This window comes from Chironomus tepperi, unplaced genomic scaffold, assembly GCF_022539635.2.
Source record: "Chironomus tepperi strain 1889 unplaced genomic scaffold, CSIRO-AGI_Ctep_v1 contig_369, whole genome shotgun sequence".
NCBI lineage: Eukaryota > Metazoa > Arthropoda > Insecta > Diptera > Chironomidae > Chironomus > Chironomus tepperi.
The window spans coordinates 284,980-302,556 of NW_027226491.1; the positions used below are offsets into that span (position 1 = coordinate 284,980).

The 17,577-nt window shown below is 32.0% G+C and overlaps 4 protein-coding genes across 4 annotated transcripts in view; 3 read left to right on the forward strand and 1 right to left on the reverse strand.

The window, feature by feature from the left end:
* Nucleotides 1-8,742: 8,742 nt before the first annotated feature.
* On the reverse strand, nucleotides 8,743-10,838 carry Trm1 (tRNA methyltransferase 1). Its single transcript, XM_070647009.1, has 5 exons — nucleotides 10,739-10,838; nucleotides 10,635-10,685; nucleotides 10,253-10,575; nucleotides 9,120-10,190; nucleotides 8,743-9,047 (listed from the first exon to the last, which is right to left on the reverse strand). Exons 1-5 carry the CDS (start codon nucleotides 10,751-10,753, stop codon nucleotides 8,870-8,872), a joined length of 1,638 nt encoding a protein of 545 aa, XP_070503110.1. The 5' UTR covers nucleotides 10,754-10,838; the 3' UTR covers nucleotides 8,743-8,869.
* A 9-nt stretch (nucleotides 10,839-10,847) lies between these two features.
* Nucleotides 10,848-11,719, forward strand: LOC139095622 (large ribosomal subunit protein mL62). Its single transcript, XM_070647010.1, has 3 exons — nucleotides 10,848-11,028; nucleotides 11,089-11,274; nucleotides 11,393-11,719. Exons 1-3 carry the CDS (start codon nucleotides 10,888-10,890, stop codon nucleotides 11,651-11,653), a joined length of 588 nt encoding a protein of 195 aa, XP_070503111.1. The 5' UTR covers nucleotides 10,848-10,887; the 3' UTR covers nucleotides 11,654-11,719.
* A 35-nt stretch (nucleotides 11,720-11,754) lies between these two features.
* Vti1a (Vesicle transport through interaction with t-SNAREs 1a) lies at nucleotides 11,755-12,945 on the forward strand. The gene is made up of 3 exons (XM_070647013.1): nucleotides 11,755-12,176; nucleotides 12,233-12,291; nucleotides 12,353-12,945. Exons 1-3 carry the CDS (start codon nucleotides 12,086-12,088, stop codon nucleotides 12,857-12,859), a joined length of 657 nt encoding a protein of 218 aa, XP_070503114.1. The 5' UTR covers nucleotides 11,755-12,085; the 3' UTR covers nucleotides 12,860-12,945.
* A 66-nt stretch (nucleotides 12,946-13,011) lies between these two features.
* snsl (snustorr snarlik) overlaps nucleotides 13,012-17,577 on the forward strand; it is a 61,484-nt gene continuing 56,918 nt past the window's right edge. Inside the window, exons 1-2 of the mRNA XM_070647011.1 lie at nucleotides 13,012-13,104; nucleotides 13,228-15,010. Coding sequence (XP_070503112.1) covers nucleotides 14,962-15,010 — 49 coding nt within the window. The 5' untranslated portion in view covers nucleotides 13,012-13,104; nucleotides 13,228-14,961. The remainder of the gene's footprint in view (nucleotides 13,105-13,227; nucleotides 15,011-17,577) is intronic.

Genomic DNA, 17,577 nt, shown 5'->3' on the forward strand with positions numbered 1-17,577 from the left:
AACCCACTTTTTATTTGTTCGATGAGAGGAAAAAAATGGGATTTTCATCAACCATCTGTCTCAAAGACTTTTTCTCATTCTTCATTGTCGCCTCTGCAGATTTCTTTTACTTTTCTTTCTTCTTTCTTGTGATGGATTTTGCTTTTGTGCTTGGATGTTTTTCCTTCCCTTCTGTCTTTGTTTTTCCATCTTAAGAATAAAAATGATGTTAAGTGTTTATCGTTATTGATAGCATTGATAATGATGATGGTGATGATAAAAGAAAGCTGAAGGGAATTGAGAAAGGGAGGTGTTGGGTTGTTTGCATAAGACGTCCATAACTTAAGAGAGGATTTATTGCAGCATTCATTTTCTAAGGATCTAGATCTTTTGACTAAAGCCAACTTAAATTAGCATCGCAATTAACTAAGAATCAATATTAACAGTTCAGACAGTTTTTAGAATCACAATTTCATCATTGAGAACTGTCGACAGTCGACTATCAACTGTCGTTTTATATTCAAATTTTATTTACAACTAGAATTAGTTGATATTCCCTTTTTATAGTTGCTGGCCCCTTCTCATAAATATTAAGTTTGTTTTTAAACTCCGAAGAATAAACAAAATCGTGATCAATTAAATCAGTTTGGAATAGGGTTGGGCAAATTCGTATACGTATATATACGTATACAAATATACGTATATTTTATACGTATATATACGTATATGTATACGTATACAGATTTTTCAAATTTTTTTCCGTTGCATATCAAAAGTCAAATAAGTTGACAATTTTTTCGATAATTTCAGCAAAAATATGAACAGTAATGAAATTAGAAGTTTCATAATGTTGTATTTCATATAAAATGTAGTTAAAAAGATTAAAATTGTCAAAAAACTGAAATTTTTTAACGGTCGAAAAAATTCAAATTTTCATCAACAGTTTTGTAAACAAACTAAAATTATTTTTTTACAAAATTAATTAATTCTTACCCTAAATCATAACTTAAAGACTTTTAAATGCTTAAGGATGTGATAAAACAATGTAATGATCACTTTTAACTTCTAATTTAAGCATTTCAGATCGTTTTTAGTAAAATAAATAACGAATTTTTTTCGATTTGAAAAATCTGTATACGTATACATATACGTATATATACGTATATTTTTTTGTTCTTATACGTATATATACGTATATATACGTATATTTGCCCAACCCTAGTTTGGAAGTAATTTAATTAAACTTATTGATCCTTAGCATCATTAGAAACCTGTTCAACCGCTTAATCATCAACCCACGATTTTCAGAAACTCTTATTTTCAAAGACATCATTTGCAAACCACTCCCAGTACTGAAAATCAATTTTTCTTCCTTATCTCCCAAGCTTTAAGAAGGATTAAATCAGATTTCAAAGCTGTTTGAGCACAAAACTGTTTCAATGTCCTTCAAATAGGGCGGCATATTCGAAAATAAATACTGATTGAAATGTTTATCACACTCAAAATTCGAGGACGAATCTCTTAAATAATATTGATGAACGATAATGGATTTGGAAATATTTTGGAAAAACGCTGAATATACCTCAGAACAAATAGACATAAAATGAAGCTCTGTAAAAAAAACATTTGCAATTCAAATGGAAATGGATTAAAATGATGAACACGAAACCATGAAAATGATGCAGTAAAGCGTTATCTATTGGAATTGCGATAAATTTCATTGAAGGGATTACGTTTAATGGACAAACATTTTTGTGTGACTTCAGTTCTACTTTGAATGGAATTTTCGGGAATTAATTTATTTTTATATGATAACGTTCATTTTAATTTTGAATTGCATTAATTGGACGTAGTTGAAAACCCTTTTTCATAAAAAAAGTTCAGTCTGCTTTTGAACTTCAAAGAATAAACATCATTGTGAATAAATAAATCCATTAGGAAGTCGTTTTATCATACATTTTATGAATTTCCTTTACGTTTGAGGATATACTTCATATGAATTGAATAAATCCAGCAATAAGTTGTAGTCTGATAGAGTTTTGAAACCAATTTTCCAAAAATTCATTAGAATTGATCAAAAATTGTTGTATTAAATGACGAAATAAACGAATTAAGTGTTATTGAGAATCGATACAAAAAAGAGCGAATTAAAGCCTATAAAATGCTGTAAATTGTCAATAATATGATCAAACAAAACATCAAACACACCTTATATAACCCAAAATTACGCAACCTAGTCAAAATCCCACAAAAACCAAAACTTTTCAATTAAAAGTTCATATCAATTGAACCGAATATGATTTATTCAAAAGGGAAAAGTTTAACAGTTTCAATTTATATCTGAATTATGTAAAGCACTGCAACGATTCCATACAAATTGATTCAGAAATTTATGACATAATTATGCGAATCTCATAAAATTTATTTCATAAATTTGGTCCTGAATAATTTACAATCCGAAACATAATGACATCAACATATAATTTGTGCAACTAAAACATAACTTTTTATGTCATTTCAATGGAAATTTTTTGTGGATACACTAATTACGCAAGCTACATTGAACCAGGAGATGAAACAAAAAATTTATAGCTATTGTTAAACTAAATCAATTAGTTCTCAATTGTTTGCTCCTTTCATTGTTTTACTTTTAAATTGTTTTTTAACAGCAACAACTATGGTTTTGATAAAAAAAAATTGTTAGTCGTTGAATGAAGCATAAAATTTAATTTCAATACTGCCATGACGACAATAACGACGTCGGTAATGACGACAAAGTTTTATAAAGTTAATCCGTTTCGATAATATAATTTTCAATGTTGAATAAAATTTTCAATGCAGAATAAAAAAAAAACGAGAGAGAGAGAATTTTCCTTGTCATTTAATTATAATAATAATCCTTTTTAATGCATACCGTGAGTTCATGTCTGTCGAGGGGGTCGATGGGTTGGGGAAAATTGGTTTTATAGAGGATATATTTCAATTTTGGTCCTGTTTAATGTTGCTTTCATTGAACAAGTTTTTTGGAAATGATTGTTTGTAAGTCTTACCCAACGTCCTGAGCATCCCTAGTCTGATTTAGGGGTCATAACCCACGAGGTGTTTTGGACAAGCGTTTACTCTATCCTTTACCATGCCTATTTCGGCACATAAGGAGATACCACAAGATGATATACACTTGACCTTTTATCAGCTTCAGAGTCAGACTTCGACTTAATATTCCTCATTGACTTTAAAACTCGAATTCCAAAACCTCATCAACCAACTCACCAACCCCCTTCCATTCCACACAAAATCCCATTGTAGTGCGAGAGCCGAGACATATTAACATTGTTGTATGAGATGGAAATAAAAAAGGTGAACCATGCATAGATACACATATATTGTATGTACGTAAATGAGATATGCTCAACATATTCATATTGAAGTCTCTCTCTCTCTCTGCATAATTGAATTGAATATTGATGGTGAAGATAAACCCATTGACATTAGATGAGCTAAATTGCCTCATGTTCACAATTTTCATGACATAGACAGTGACAAAATTCTCTATGGTGAAGTTCAAATATTTATTGATCAAGTGACTTGATATGAATTAAATGTATTCATGAATGTTTTACGAATGATAAAAATATCAAGCTTGATAAATTTGTAAAGATTATTGACAAGAATGTGTCTTGTTTGTGTTTGAGAGTTGAAACTTCTTCAATGAGGGTAGAAGTTTGTATACAACATTAGGGGAACTTGATTATTAATTGTAATGTTTCTGTATGTAAGTTGCCGATACAAAATGCCATCATGGTGTCGCACCACGACTTGAGATTGATTTGAAGTTTATGAATTTATCATAGTTTCATACCCTGAATTTGTAAACTGTAAACAAATAATTCAAATTTCAAATTTGATCATTTTAAGCTGGAAATTTGCAAATTTTAACACAACTATTGTTCTCATGCCATCATTTACTGCAAAATGAATCAAATTTATTGAAATTTGATTGTTATTTAGTCTTTAAAAATTGAAATTGAAATTTTTAGTGTAAATTTTTGTTGAATCTTTTGATTAAAATTGAAATTGCTCAATTCTATCGACGAATGCAATGTCGCTATGCATATAGGATCATCCTGTTATCATAGTTAATGCTTAATATGATTTCATGATGACAAAAATCTTAATTTTGATGAATTCTAGCTTTTTCTGAATAAATGATATCCATAATATAGTCTAAAATCCTTAAATCATAATAAAATATTAAAATCTCCATTTTCCTCAACTACAGACATTAGAATCCCTAATATTAAGAACTAAACTATTTCATACATCATCCCAAAGCCATATCCATACATATGGAGCATTAACAGAGCAACGATAGTAAGAGGAAAGAGAGTCATGTTAAGTAATTCACATTAATTTATTGCTTTATTATAATCCTTCAAATTATTATTGCATAATATGCAAAATAAGCACACACGAAAGAGACATTCAGTTAGAGACAAATAATCTCCATATAATATGAAATATGAAAGTTGAGAAGAGGAAGATAATGAATCAATAGTTAATTTTATGCAATTGAAATTAGTATATTACTAAATTATTCATATCTTGCTTGAGCAATTTTCAATTTATAATTTTGATTGAAATTACACACAACTAAAATTCCGTCACTTCCACTGTTAATGTTAATTTTCAGCATCCTAAAGGAGCAATAAATAATCAAGAGCAGCAGCAATTTCAGGTAGTTTTAAAAATATTTTAGGGGAGATTCAGGCACTTAATCATTAATCAATTTCAACAATTTCCTTCATCAATTTTCATTCATTCATCAAAAGAGCTTTACATGCAATAAATGTTTGTGTCGAAATGAACGGCAATTTTCAATTTTTTTTTTCCTATCCCATCCGTATTAGAGTGGGGGATAGACTCTTTAAAAATGAGAATGTATAAAAATGGGGAAGTAAACTGGGCGGAGAAGACTAAAGTAATTTATGAATATGAAGCTAAGAAAAGTGAGCTATCAGGAATGAAAGAAGGAAGTTAAAGTTCTTTTTTTGGAAGAAAGAAATATCAATTGAGGAAGCAGGAAATTTTTAAAAGCTATAAAAAATAACAGAAGCATTATCGGGATTACTGAAAATGCTTCTTACTGTGTGTATGTATAGTTATGTGTGTGTATAGTCATTTTTATGGGATGGGTAAGCACTTGAGGAATTTTATGCCGAGGAGTGTATGCAGATTGTTATGGTAGTTTAAGGAGACCTCTTTAGAATTGTATAATGTTTTTTTGGATGCTGATATACTTTTGGATCTACTTGACTTATGGAACGTATCGATATTTGTCCAGGAATGCGTCCAAATTCCAATGGTCCAGTTCTCATATCTTTCTTCATATTATTCGAATAGCATAACGATTGGAATCACTTTTGGTAGAAAAAGGAATCAAAATCAGCAATTACGTCAGGGTCACTTCAGGTTTTGGAGTCTTCCCATAGTCGATACCGAGATTGGAACCGAGACTTGAAGAATTCTCAAAAATTTTCAAGACAGAGACCAAGAATGGTCATTGATCCTTTCGGTTCATATCCTTCAATCAACCATATGTTACATCGCCACTACCTCCTCATCTCATACACACCTCGGTACATCCAACGAAGAACCATGAAACCAGCAAAATTGAAACTTATTTTACCCATTACATAAATCCAGATTGCCCCAGCAATGGCTATAGATGACGGTTTATATGAGAATTTTTCCTTTCTATGTCCATCTATTATTACAGCTTCCTTTATCCTACTTTATGATACGGTATCCTTTTCAAGGCTTCTTCTCATCCCTGAAAGATTATTTTACTTACTTTTTTTGTGTGTGTATATCCCCAATATCTTTTCTAATTTATTGCACTCACAACGAATTGATTCGACTCAATTTCACCTTTTCCTTTATTCCAAATATGGCAAGAAAAAAGTAATCGGAAGTAGCAAAGACGATGCACAGGGAGGGAAAAAAAAAGGAAATAAAATTCACAGTAAGAAAAAAAAAATTTAATGAATTGGAAAAATGAAGGAATAAATAAGTTAAGTAGCTTCCACTGTCAAAATAAATTTTTCTACCATCAATGACAGCATTTGATAGTCGGTAGTGAAATTGATGTCATGAGGGTGAATAAAGAGACGATAAATGGAACGAAGGAAGAATAGAGAAGGCACATTCTATCAATGAGAAACCAATAGAGGACAAAGAAGAAAAGTTTTCATTCAATCTTCAAGTTTTATGACAATTTTTATTGGGATGACGGTTGCTGGTGATGGTATTTTGGCTGGTAATCCGAAAATTATTTTTGAACTGAACTTATCCTTCCTTATTTTGAATCAAGTCTCAATATTCAACTTATTCTTCTCAATTTTACATTCAACCTATAAACTGGACTCATTCTCAAAAATGAACTTATTCATAATAAACTGATCTTATCCCAAATACTGAACTTATCCTTCTAATTTTAATTCGCCCTTCATCCATTATTAAATAATTTTATCTTTAATACCGAACTTATCCATTTTAATTTTGAATAAACTCTCTAAATTGAACTCATTCTCAAAACTGAACTTATCCATTATGAACTGATCATATTCTCAAAACTAAACTTATCCTTCTTAATTTCAAATTCACTCCAAATTGAACCCATTCTTAAAAATCTTAAAAATGAAATTATCCTTTATGAATTGAATTAATGTATTATGAACTGAACTTAACCAAAAATGAATTGAACTTTTTCATTATGAACTGATTTTATCGCCAAATCTGAACTTACCCTTGTGAATTTTATGAACTGATCTTATTGAACAGCTCAATATTGAACTTATTCTTCTGAATTTCTAATCATTCTTTAAATTGAATTGATTATCAAAACTGATCTTAACCTCAATACTGAACTTATTCTATGGCTTTAGAATTCATCCCTAATACTAAACTTATCCTACGATTTTTTAGAATTCATCCTGAAAACAATGTATTCTTTATATTTGCATTTATTTCTTCATATTCAAGACTGAACTTATCCTCAAAATCAAATGTGTTTCCAAACTTCCAAAACTGAACCTATCCACAATATTCTTTCAAATTTGATTTAAATTGTCGATTCTATTAAAAATGCGCAATAAAAGCCTACACACCGACTCTCTCAAACGATTCATCCACAAAGAAAAACGAAGGAAAAAGTTTTACATTAATGTCATTGCATCATAAAAGACGGGAGGAAGGGAGAAAAATGCTTTGAAATAAAGTAAAACCGAAAGATGATGGAAGAAATTCTATAGTTCAATGCACATAAAAGAAACTTTCTTTTTTTTATTCTGTTTAAAAACAGTGTAATTGGAAAACTTTTAATTGATTTTTCTCCTCCATACACCAATCCCTCAAGTGGTTTGCTAATTAATTCATCTCATTTGTTGCATTTTTTACTTCTCTTTACAGTCTCTCTTTTTTCCTTCTTTACATTCATCAACCACCACTGCCAAGTTTTCTTTTTTTATGCTTATAATGAAGTGAACAGCATTATGTTTTTCGAATAATAGATGAGATTTAAAGTTTTTTAATAATATTATGTTGAATGATGGAAGTAATGAGCTTTAATGTATAGTAAGACTTGGTAAATAATGATGAGAAAATTGAGGGGAGCTGAGGAGATATTGAATGTCTTTGTTGGACTTAGATAATTAGTTAATGGACTGTTTTTTTTTTTTGTTTTTTTGCTTGACAGGCAGAATGAAATATGCTGTATTAAGTTTTGTTGGAGTCAATTTGATTTACGATTTTACCAAAATAATTAGAAAATTTGGTGTAATAAGCATAGCTGTATGTCGACTTTCAAAGAATTCTTGGATGGGATGTATAGACAAGGACGCTAAAATCCTTTACATTCCCAACTAGCAGAAGTTCTCATAGGATAGAGTCAGCTTTGGACGATCTCTCCACTCAACAATGGGCTCACTTGCCCCCAAGCCAAGGCAGTAAGTCGACTCGAATTTTGTATGGACTTCATTAAGAATTTAGCTTCGATTTCGAGCTCGGATAATAAGGATATGTTCAGTTTCCAGGATATATGTATTTAGATGTGCAAATCAATTGTGATTTACCGATATCTTAGTCGTCAGAATTTGGCCCTTCCGCTAGCCAATTTTCGAAGGATACATTCAAGTTTTAATGTGCAATTGCTTATAGCAATTGGCTTCAATATTAAAGTGATGCTTATAATCTTCTTGAACGCTTCGCTTTATTATTGAAGCTTCTCTTCTATCCCTTCAAGATTTAAGGATAAGTCCAGTTATTGTTAAATATTAAGAATATCAAAGGATACGTTTAGTATTAGTGGTAAATTTTGAGGCTTTTGGGATTAGTTCAGTTAAAAATTTCGATAATTTGAAGGATACATTTAGTTGCAGAGATAATTTTTGACGACTTCATAGGATAAGTTCAATATGAGGAACTAATTTCAATAATTAATCGAATAAGGACAATGTTTGAAATCCATAAGGCTTGTCTTAAGGATAGATTCAGTTACAGGGATACGTTCAGTTCCAAGAATGAGTTCAGTTTCATAGCAAATCAACCATTTTCAAATGCGCTTCATAGTTCCTCTCCACTATTGCTTTACCTCACTATTTTTTCCTATCATTATATCATTATTCACCTGACTATGTTGACAGATTGGAAGAAAAGATTAACGATGAATAATAAAAAAAAAAAGTAGAAAAAATAAAACAAAAAAGCTTAAGAAAATCAAAAGTGACATGATGAAGACGAGAGCATAATAATTTTCTCTCGATTCCTTTATTACTTTATCATCTTAATTTCTTTCTCGAAAGACGACAAAAAAAAAAATTAATTTAAAGTTTATCTACGATGTCACTTGAACGTCCTCCATATTATTTTCCTCATGGTCTATTTTCATATGCTTAGTATCAGGCGACTTTTCTCGTTCATCCTTCATTTCATTATCCTTTCGCTGCTTTGCCTTTCTCTTCACGTTCTTGTTTTGGTTCCGAATATTTTTCGTCATTCGTGACTTGTCAACCCTAATATTATTGATGAAAATTGATTCAATTTAATGACAAAAAAGGAACAACAATTAAGGATAATGGACTTACATGATTGTCGCTCGAGTTCCCGGGCCCCACATAGCTGCTGGATTTTCCGGAAATCTTGCAAGTGCATCTTTTCGACTCGGTGGATTAGCTTCTGGATGTAAATGATCAAAATCATATTCCTTAGCTGGTTCCTTTGATAAAATCATTTTTAATGCTGATCCCTCATGAAATCTTGCTGGATTAACTGGATGTGTCTTTGCCCAGCATCTCAAAATATCCCACAATAGTGAAACTGGAGCGTCTGTCTTTAATGAGTTCTTACAGGCATGCGATAATGATACACGATAATTTTCATGTAAAATTGCTGAACGTATTTTCATTTGCGGAATCATTTCTAGCTTCAATACGCAGCACATTTGGTCAATTGTATAGTATAATGGAATATCTGGAAGTTCCTCTTGAACGACAGATAATACACCGAGAATTCTATTATAAGTTCCAAGTTTTTGACCTTTTTCTGATTTAACAAACTTCATCAATTCCCTCAAGAAATCCCAATCATGTAATTCACGATTCCATATTGGACCTCCCAGGTGATGTTTATGTCCACAATGAACACAATTTGTTGACACAAATGGACCCGTTGGTATACAAAACTTAATTGATTTGGGATTATCCGGTGATGATTTTTTAATGGCTAAAGGCTGTAAAGTAAATGCATCACATCCAGTACATTGATAAACCATTGATTGTTTTGTGCTGCTTTCTTTGCATTGATATTGTCCTGTGTATATCCGAACAAAAATTCGAACATAGAAATCTACTGATAAGCATAACAATGGTTTGATATACCGTCCATATTTGTTGGCTGTTGTCTCAATTGACCTTACTAATATTCTAAGTGCCATTTCATGACATGCTTTTGAGCGTAAAGGCACAGAACCATATTTAACTATACATGCTTCTGGTGTATTTCCAGCTAATACAGCCATATCTGTTGCAGTAACTAATAACAATCCTCCATCCTCAACACTTTGTACAGCACCATCAAGGAATCGATTAGGACCGCCATAAGGATCCAGATCGATTATCGTAAATTTATTATCAGCTTTTGTCGTGTACATTAGAGTCCTTTAAATGTAAAATAGACATTAGATTTCAATGAATTGGATATAAAATGTTTTCAATCTTACACAGCGTCAGCATGACTTGTTTTAACTTTATCTTCCACGCCATTTGCCTTAACATTCTTTTCAATCATATTAACAGCTTGATTCATCAAATCATTAGCAATGATTTCATCTAGTCCTTCAACTTCCTTTGCATATCTAATACTACGTAATCCAGTAGCTGCTAAAGCTTCCAAAATTCTAATCTTCTTTGGCGGCTTCGGTTCCTCATTTTTCCGTACTCGTTCTGTTCTTGATAAAAGTTCATCCCTGTTCATTGATAGAAAAGTGTTTAAGACACAAATTGACACATCGCGGTTGAATTCCTGAACTGGATTATAGAAGACCTGTAATAATAATTTAATTAAGTTGCTGGATGTGAGTTAAAAATTAAAAATTCTCTTACATTTCCTTCTTCAAATATTTTGGCAGATCCTTCGATGATAACCTTTGGTTCCTGTAACATGATGTCTGTTATAAGATGTTAATGACAATAGTACAGTTACTTACATCTTTTATTTCCATTTTTAGAAACTTTTTCGTGTGACTTGTTTACGTTTTTCTTGTGTACTGTCGACAATGTGTTCAGTGTCGAAATTATAGCAATTTTTATAGCAGTTCAGAAACATTCAAAACAAGAATTTGAAATTCTTTAAAAAATGCTTAAATTAACTAAATTTGCATCGTCTTCTTTGTGCAATAGAAGTATAAAGACACTGTCTGCTGCGTACTTTAAAAGTGACATCTCGTTAGACAAGCTTTATCCAAATAGCAAGCAAAATATTTTCACACCATCACCTGTAAGTTTTTAATTCTTTAAAAATGTATTTTAACTAATTAAATTAACTTGACATTTTCAGCCATCACTTGATAAAGATAAGTTCAATGGGTTTATACCTGTAGATCAACTTCAGATTACTTATGACAGATCATCCGGCGCTGGAGGACAAAATGTCAATAAAGTAGCCACAAAAGTAGATTTACGATTCCATGTTGATAAAGCCAATTGGATTTCGGAAGCTGTTAAAGAAAGATTGAAGGAAGACGTAAGTATAATTGGATTCAGTGCCAGTTTAAGTTGAATTGCTTCTTAATGTCCTCAATTTCCATCTACTGGATCTTGTAAACAAAATTCAATAATTTTACAATTTCCTTAATTTTCAGCACAAAATGAAGATCAACAAAGAAGGCTTCTTAATCATTAAAAGTGAATTAACAAGATACCAGCAAATGAATCTAGCGGATGCGCTCGAAAAGTTAAGAACCTTGATTCGTGCAGCTGAAAAGCCTAAACGACCGGAAATGTCGGCAGAAACTCTCGAGAAAATTAGAAAACGACAAGAAATGGCTGCAAATCAGCGATTATTAATAAAGAGACAGAAATCAGGAACTAAAGAAGGCAGAAAAGCACCAACTTTAGATTAATATATTGTAACTAATTTCTAGTAGTTTTTAACGGTAATAAAATATTTAAAAATTTATCAAAAAAAATGCCGAGTTACCCTGTGTCGACACTAATACATTCAAACATTTGTTGATTTTTATTTTATTGGAAAATTTTTAAATATTTTCTAGATTTTCCCACAATAATTAATGAATTTTAATTAATTAAAGATAATAATAGTGATCATAGAGCCTTCAAAACACTGAGGATCAATAGGATATAGGCAAAATATTTCAGAAATAATAAGAATTCCACAAAATAAATTAGTGACATCACAATATCCACAAAATAATGATTAATTAAAGTATAAGAAGAATTTTCACGATTTGAATACAATAAAACGAATAGTCATTGTATAGTCACATAACTGAATAGAAAAAGAAAGCCAAATAGTTCAACAATCTGTTACAACAATGGGCTTACTGGAAGAATATGAACAACACTTTGGTCAATTATCTGCAGAGATAACATCCAATATTGGCCGATTATCGAATGTGTCAATAGGTAATTTTATCAATCATAAACACGACATGAAGCTATAATTATTAATTCACTTCCAGATGATCGTAGAAATTTAATTGTAGAAATAAATCGTGGAATCGATGAGGCTCAGGAGATTGTAAGTATTATACAATCGTGCTTACTATAAATCCCGCTAATTCCATAATGTTTTTTAATAGCTCGAGCAAATAGGATTAGAGATAAATCAAAATACAGATCATTCCCAAAGATCCAGTCAACAAATGAGATTAAAGTCATATCAAGCTGAATTAAGACGGCTTGAAGAGGATTACAATAAATCAAAGATCAAACCTAATCCATTATTAGTCGACGATTCATCATCGATAGATGATTTTGATATTGGCGCATCCGAAGATCAGAAGCGACGACTTCTGGATAATTCCGAGAGATTAGAAAGAACTGGAAATAGATTAGAAGAAGGCTATAGAATTGCTGTCGAAACAGAAGAAATTGGTACGCAAGTGCTACAAAATCTATCGTCACAACGTGAAACAATTCAGCGTAGTAGAAATCGACTGAGAGAAACAAATGCCGATTTAGGCAGAAGTTCACGACTTATGAACACAATGATAATGAGAAGCATAAGAGATAAGTTTGTGTTGTACATTATCGGTGTTGTTTTCATTGTCGCTGTTTCATTAACGATTTATTTTTCAATTAAATAAGAAAATTAATGTCCTTAATTAATTTATTTACCCGTCACTGAGAAAATGTTAATAAAATTATTACTGTGTATGTACTAAATTATTAATTATACACCATGTACGACTGTCGTAATCGGTGAAATGTATACATTATGTTTTTGATATGTCAGAAATGATAAGGCTTTTATGCATAAAAGTACTATTGACATATTGATCCTTTTAATAGCTTTAATGTTAATCAATTAATAAAAATGATAATAAAAGAAGTAAGCATTAACAATAAATTAATTAATAAAAAATGCAGGAGATGAACGACGAGAGAAACGAGAGAAGTTTTGAGTGAGCATAATAAGCAAATAATTATTATATTTTTCATATCTCTATTGCAGTAGCTCAATAGCATCAAATAAAAAGCGGTAGCTCTCCATCTCATGCTTTACAAACAGACGTATTAATTTACTTGCATATGAGGTCGCGGACGGAATAATTGGGAGTTTTGGATCTAGTTGACATCGATCCAGTTTACGCGATTGGATCCAAAATTAGAGTCGACTTCAAGCCCTGATTTTAAACAAATTCAATTCTGATGTTCAATAGCTGTCGCATATTGGAAGTTTAGCAAGCTGTTCGAAAAGTTCGAACTTACGGCACTCACAAAACAGTGATGCAGTTAACCGGTATGATGATCAACCACTAGGCCGTCGGAGTCTTACTTAAGAACTGTCAGATAAGCTTACAAATGTCTGGATACTTCAGATTCGACACGACAATAAGACAAACATTTTAGAAGTCAGGCATAACTTTGATGGACTTAACATCTTGTACAGTGGTCTGCAACCTTTTATTCTCCGCGGCACATCTCGGTGGTAAGCCTCAACCTACACGGCTTACGGTTCATGGGATTTCAAAACCTTTTTGGCTACACACAGGTTGTCCGTGTAGCAAAGGGTGTAATTGACAGCCCAAGCTTGAGCACCCTATTTGCATACGCTTAAGGCGACTGCCTATGCTACACCAACCACTGATCTAGTTGGTTACTAGTTTACTTACTTCCTTCGCATGCAATTAGGGAAATAACAAACATATTCTAAAAATATTTGATACTATGAATTAGCCATACGATATCAATCATGTTACATGATCTTTAGCTGTCAACTCTATTACTGCCAATCATCCAATAATTTCTAATACCAAGCGCACTACAGATTACTATCCAAATTATACCTTTAAAAAATCTAAAGTCTCTCAAGACACGACACAATAATCATTAAACTGAAATTTCCACAAACACCCAGTAGCCACATCTCGCGTCAAAATATTGACACCGCAAGTACAAATTATGTGAAAAATGTACCACAAAAACCGAAACAAAAGAAAATTGCCGGTTCCCACTAACATTGACGTTAATAACACCACACGTCCACATATTACAGAATTGGTGGGATCAATGTTGGCTGTTTGGCTGAATGAAACAACTCAAGAAAAAAAAGAGAGAGTTTTTTTTATAAACACTAACTTAAAACTGATTCAAAAGAGGGTCACAAGCGATCGAACTCGGTAAAAAATAAAGCTCAGTACTCAGTGTTGATTTACTCTCCAGCTTGTCAAGATCAAGTTATCGAACAAAAAGTTGCAAGTTACGTGCGCCGTGTAACCTTGAATAAATATTCTTACATCATTACATGTGATTACATTAAGAATGTACATTGAATATATGCAATAACGATCGCGATTGAACTCAATATATAGTTTTTGGCGGACGGAACGGACTTGAATTCCGAAGATATTTTTGTGGATTGGGGAAAAATGTGAAATTTTTTTCTTCTTTTCTACAATTTTTTTTTTTAAAGTGAAACTTTTACTTAAACGTAAATAATGCATACAAGCTTACAAATTACTTGCTTACTTATCGTAGATATTATTTATTCAGTGATAAAGTTTAATTGAGATAATAAGATTGGCTCTTTTGTGCCCAAAAATTTATAAAGCAAAGCTTACTTTGATATAAAAAAAGAAAAAGAAAAACAAAAGTTAGAAATCACATTTTTTTGTGTTTATTTAAAACAAAGCAATCATTGGAATATCTTTGGGAAAAACGAAGACGAATTCAAGGAAACGAAAAGATGCAAAAATTTTATGGATTACTTTTACTTTCTTCATCATTAGTCATATGTGAGTATTGCTAAACATTCACACGATATTAAGCTTAAATTAGAGCGTTTATATTAAATGGGCGCGAAAGATGCCTGCATTTTGACTTGCTGGGTTATTTATTTGATTTTTATGATAAACAATACATGCCATTTTAGGCTGTTTATCTTTAAAAACATGATGAATTTATTTAAAACTCAATTATTGAGGGAAATTTACATAAAACTTTCTTAAGTGAGAAAATAAATATGAGTGGAATTGAGGTTGTTGCAAGATTTGCGTTTTAGTTTTCTGATAAAAATTTGTGTCCTAAATAAATAGTCATTTGGAATTTATAAAATCAGCGACATCAAATTTTAGCATTCAACATTAATCAAAGACTTATTTAGCATGTTTATGCCAAAAACATTCATCATTTCTTTGAATTGGAATAAGGAATAGGTTTTTTGGAAAGATCAAAGTCATTGGGATGAAAGGAGTTAATAGAACTTCAGATTTGATCTTTCCGGCATGACTCAGATTTTGAACTTGATTTGGTAAAATTCAGCTCTGAACAAGGATAATGCTAGCATGAAAACACTATTATACTCCAATTGCCTATCGGGGTTATCTAGTTATTGGTTTAAACAAGTCAAAGCAAATTCCGATTGACACACATTGAAACGTTGTCACTCCGACGTAGAGACGGAAGGTAACTCAGACTTCAAATACCACCCATTCGACGAAAACGACCTAATTTGCCAATTGGCAACCACTTATTCTATACTTACTGAGCCATTGACTCTCAGAGTCATAGTGGAACTGGAACCCAGTTGATAGGGAGTTAGGGAGCGTGGCAAAATGCTCACTTAGTTTTCTTCCCCTACATGTACATATACAGTGCTCATTGCACCGCAATTGCATCGCTATTAACGTTGTCTTACTCAACTTCGTTGTAAATTGCTTATTTAAGTACTTTCTGTTTATTCTGCAAGTTATTAGCATATTAATATGATAGCTTTGAATTGTAAAATGGCAAAATATCAGTTTATTGACAAGCAAAACGTGATCAAGACGGATCTAGACTAATCTGAATTATTTCCAGACAATTCTTAGTTCCAACTCTTAGTGCCGCGACAATACGATACACCGTTTGCGGTTTCGGTCAAAGCTTACTACTAAAATATCCCGCAATAATAGAAGATTGCCCAAAACTGTGCTATAGTACAGACAAATACTCCGAGAATTAGAACAACCTCTTTCAAAATATTTTGAATACTTAAATGCTTAATACAGCCTTTCAGGTTGCTTATAGTTCTTTAGATTTCACGAATTCTCTACAGCATTAAATTGACTTGACTCAACTTCTCCCTTCAAATTTCATTAAATTACCATCATCAAAAATGCACTCAATGCTTACAACCATCAAGTACCATTTCTCACTTCTACTCTCATCATCTTGTGTATACAAAATAATTTGAAATCATTTACATTATTATACAACTTTTACCGTTGCTTCGTTTAAGAAACAAAAAACAACAAATTCATTGACTCGCCTTTATTTTCTTTTCTTTCATCCATCGATTGCCCATTAATAATCAAACTTTGTTGGAATCTTACCGCGACAAATTTTTTTGTGTATTATTTTCCTTCCGCAATCAAACATGCATCCTATAAGTGCTTATTCAATTCGTTAGTCACTTAGGTGACATCACAAGAAAATAATTGTGATGGAAAAAAAAGGCAGCATAGCAGTGATAAATGATAAAATTATACACCGAAAAAAAATATAAAATGAGTGAAATGCTGTAAAAGATGTCATTATGTGTGCATGATGGAATCATACGTGAACATGATGTTAATGAAGACTCATATTACTTTTGATGTTTATTTGTTGACATTTTTTTACTTCTCTTTACTCTCTTTTTGTCACCTATCGTCAATTTTACCCGGGGCTGTATATCCAGAGTTGGTAATTTGAGGAATGCGTAATGCTGTAGCTTCGATATGAAATCTGAGAAAGAGATTCTAATAAGTTCATGATAATTCATCATTCAGATTCAGTTTCCATTTGGGTTCTTACCTTGCGGGTAAGGATAATTACTTGATTACTGGATCCATGCTCCGACTTCGAGCCTAGGTTATTACAAAAGGGTTTTCATCTGAATCTATTGCTGGCCACATCACAAAAGTTGTACAAATTCTCTGTTTTGACATCTAATTGACATTCTCGCATTACTGTTCTACACCTAGTTGCTTCTGGAGAACCAGGGCGTCTTTTTCCTTTTGGATTCCATCCAAGCGCGGTAAAAAAAGTTTGTGTTTCCATCCCATTTAGGACACTTCCTCTAGTACTTTGCTTTCAAAGCGTGTGACTGATCCAGCCATACTTCTCGATTAATGTTTTCCTGACCAGCTCTTTTCGGTTAAAGATGGCGACTAACTAAGTCTGACGGTGTGACTCCTGAGTTCAACCCATATTTCGGCGAAAATAGCGGGTCCCCGCATTGTCCCGCTAGGTTAAACCGCGTCAAAACCGAAATTGGAGTTACAAGATTATCCTACAATTGAAGTTTTGGAGGCGGAACTACAAGAATCATATTATACCA

What these genes read in the sequence shown, in the direction of transcription:
- Trm1 (XM_070647009.1), bottom strand. An exon ending in AAATATTTGAAGAAGGAAAT is followed by an intron (nt 10,576 to 10,634) that starts GTAAGAGAATTT and finishes TTATTATTACAG; the next exon opens with GTCTTCTATAATCCAGTTCA. An exon ending in GGAACTCGAGCGACAATCAT is followed by an intron (nt 9,048 to 9,119) that starts GTAAGTCCATTA and finishes CAATAATATTAG; the next exon opens with GGTTGACAAGTCACGAATGA.
- LOC139095622 (XM_070647010.1), top strand. Translation starts at nt 10,888, where the DNA reads ATGCTTAAATTAACTAAATTTGCATCGTCTTCTTTGTGCAATAGAAGT. An exon ending in ATATTTTCACACCATCACCT is followed by an intron (nt 11,029 to 11,088) that starts GTAAGTTTTTAA and finishes TGACATTTTCAG; the next exon opens with CCATCACTTGATAAAGATAA. An exon ending in AAGAAAGATTGAAGGAAGAC is followed by an intron (nt 11,275 to 11,392) that starts GTAAGTATAATT and finishes CTTAATTTTCAG; the next exon opens with CACAAAATGAAGATCAACAA.
- Vti1a (XM_070647013.1), top strand. Translation starts at nt 12,086, where the DNA reads ATGGGCTTACTGGAAGAATATGAACAACACTTTGGTCAATTATCTGCA. An exon ending in ATTATCGAATGTGTCAATAG is followed by an intron (nt 12,177 to 12,232) that starts GTAATTTTATCA and finishes ATTCACTTCCAG; the next exon opens with ATGATCGTAGAAATTTAATT. An exon ending in TCGATGAGGCTCAGGAGATT is followed by an intron (nt 12,292 to 12,352) that starts GTAAGTATTATA and finishes GTTTTTTAATAG; the next exon opens with CTCGAGCAAATAGGATTAGA.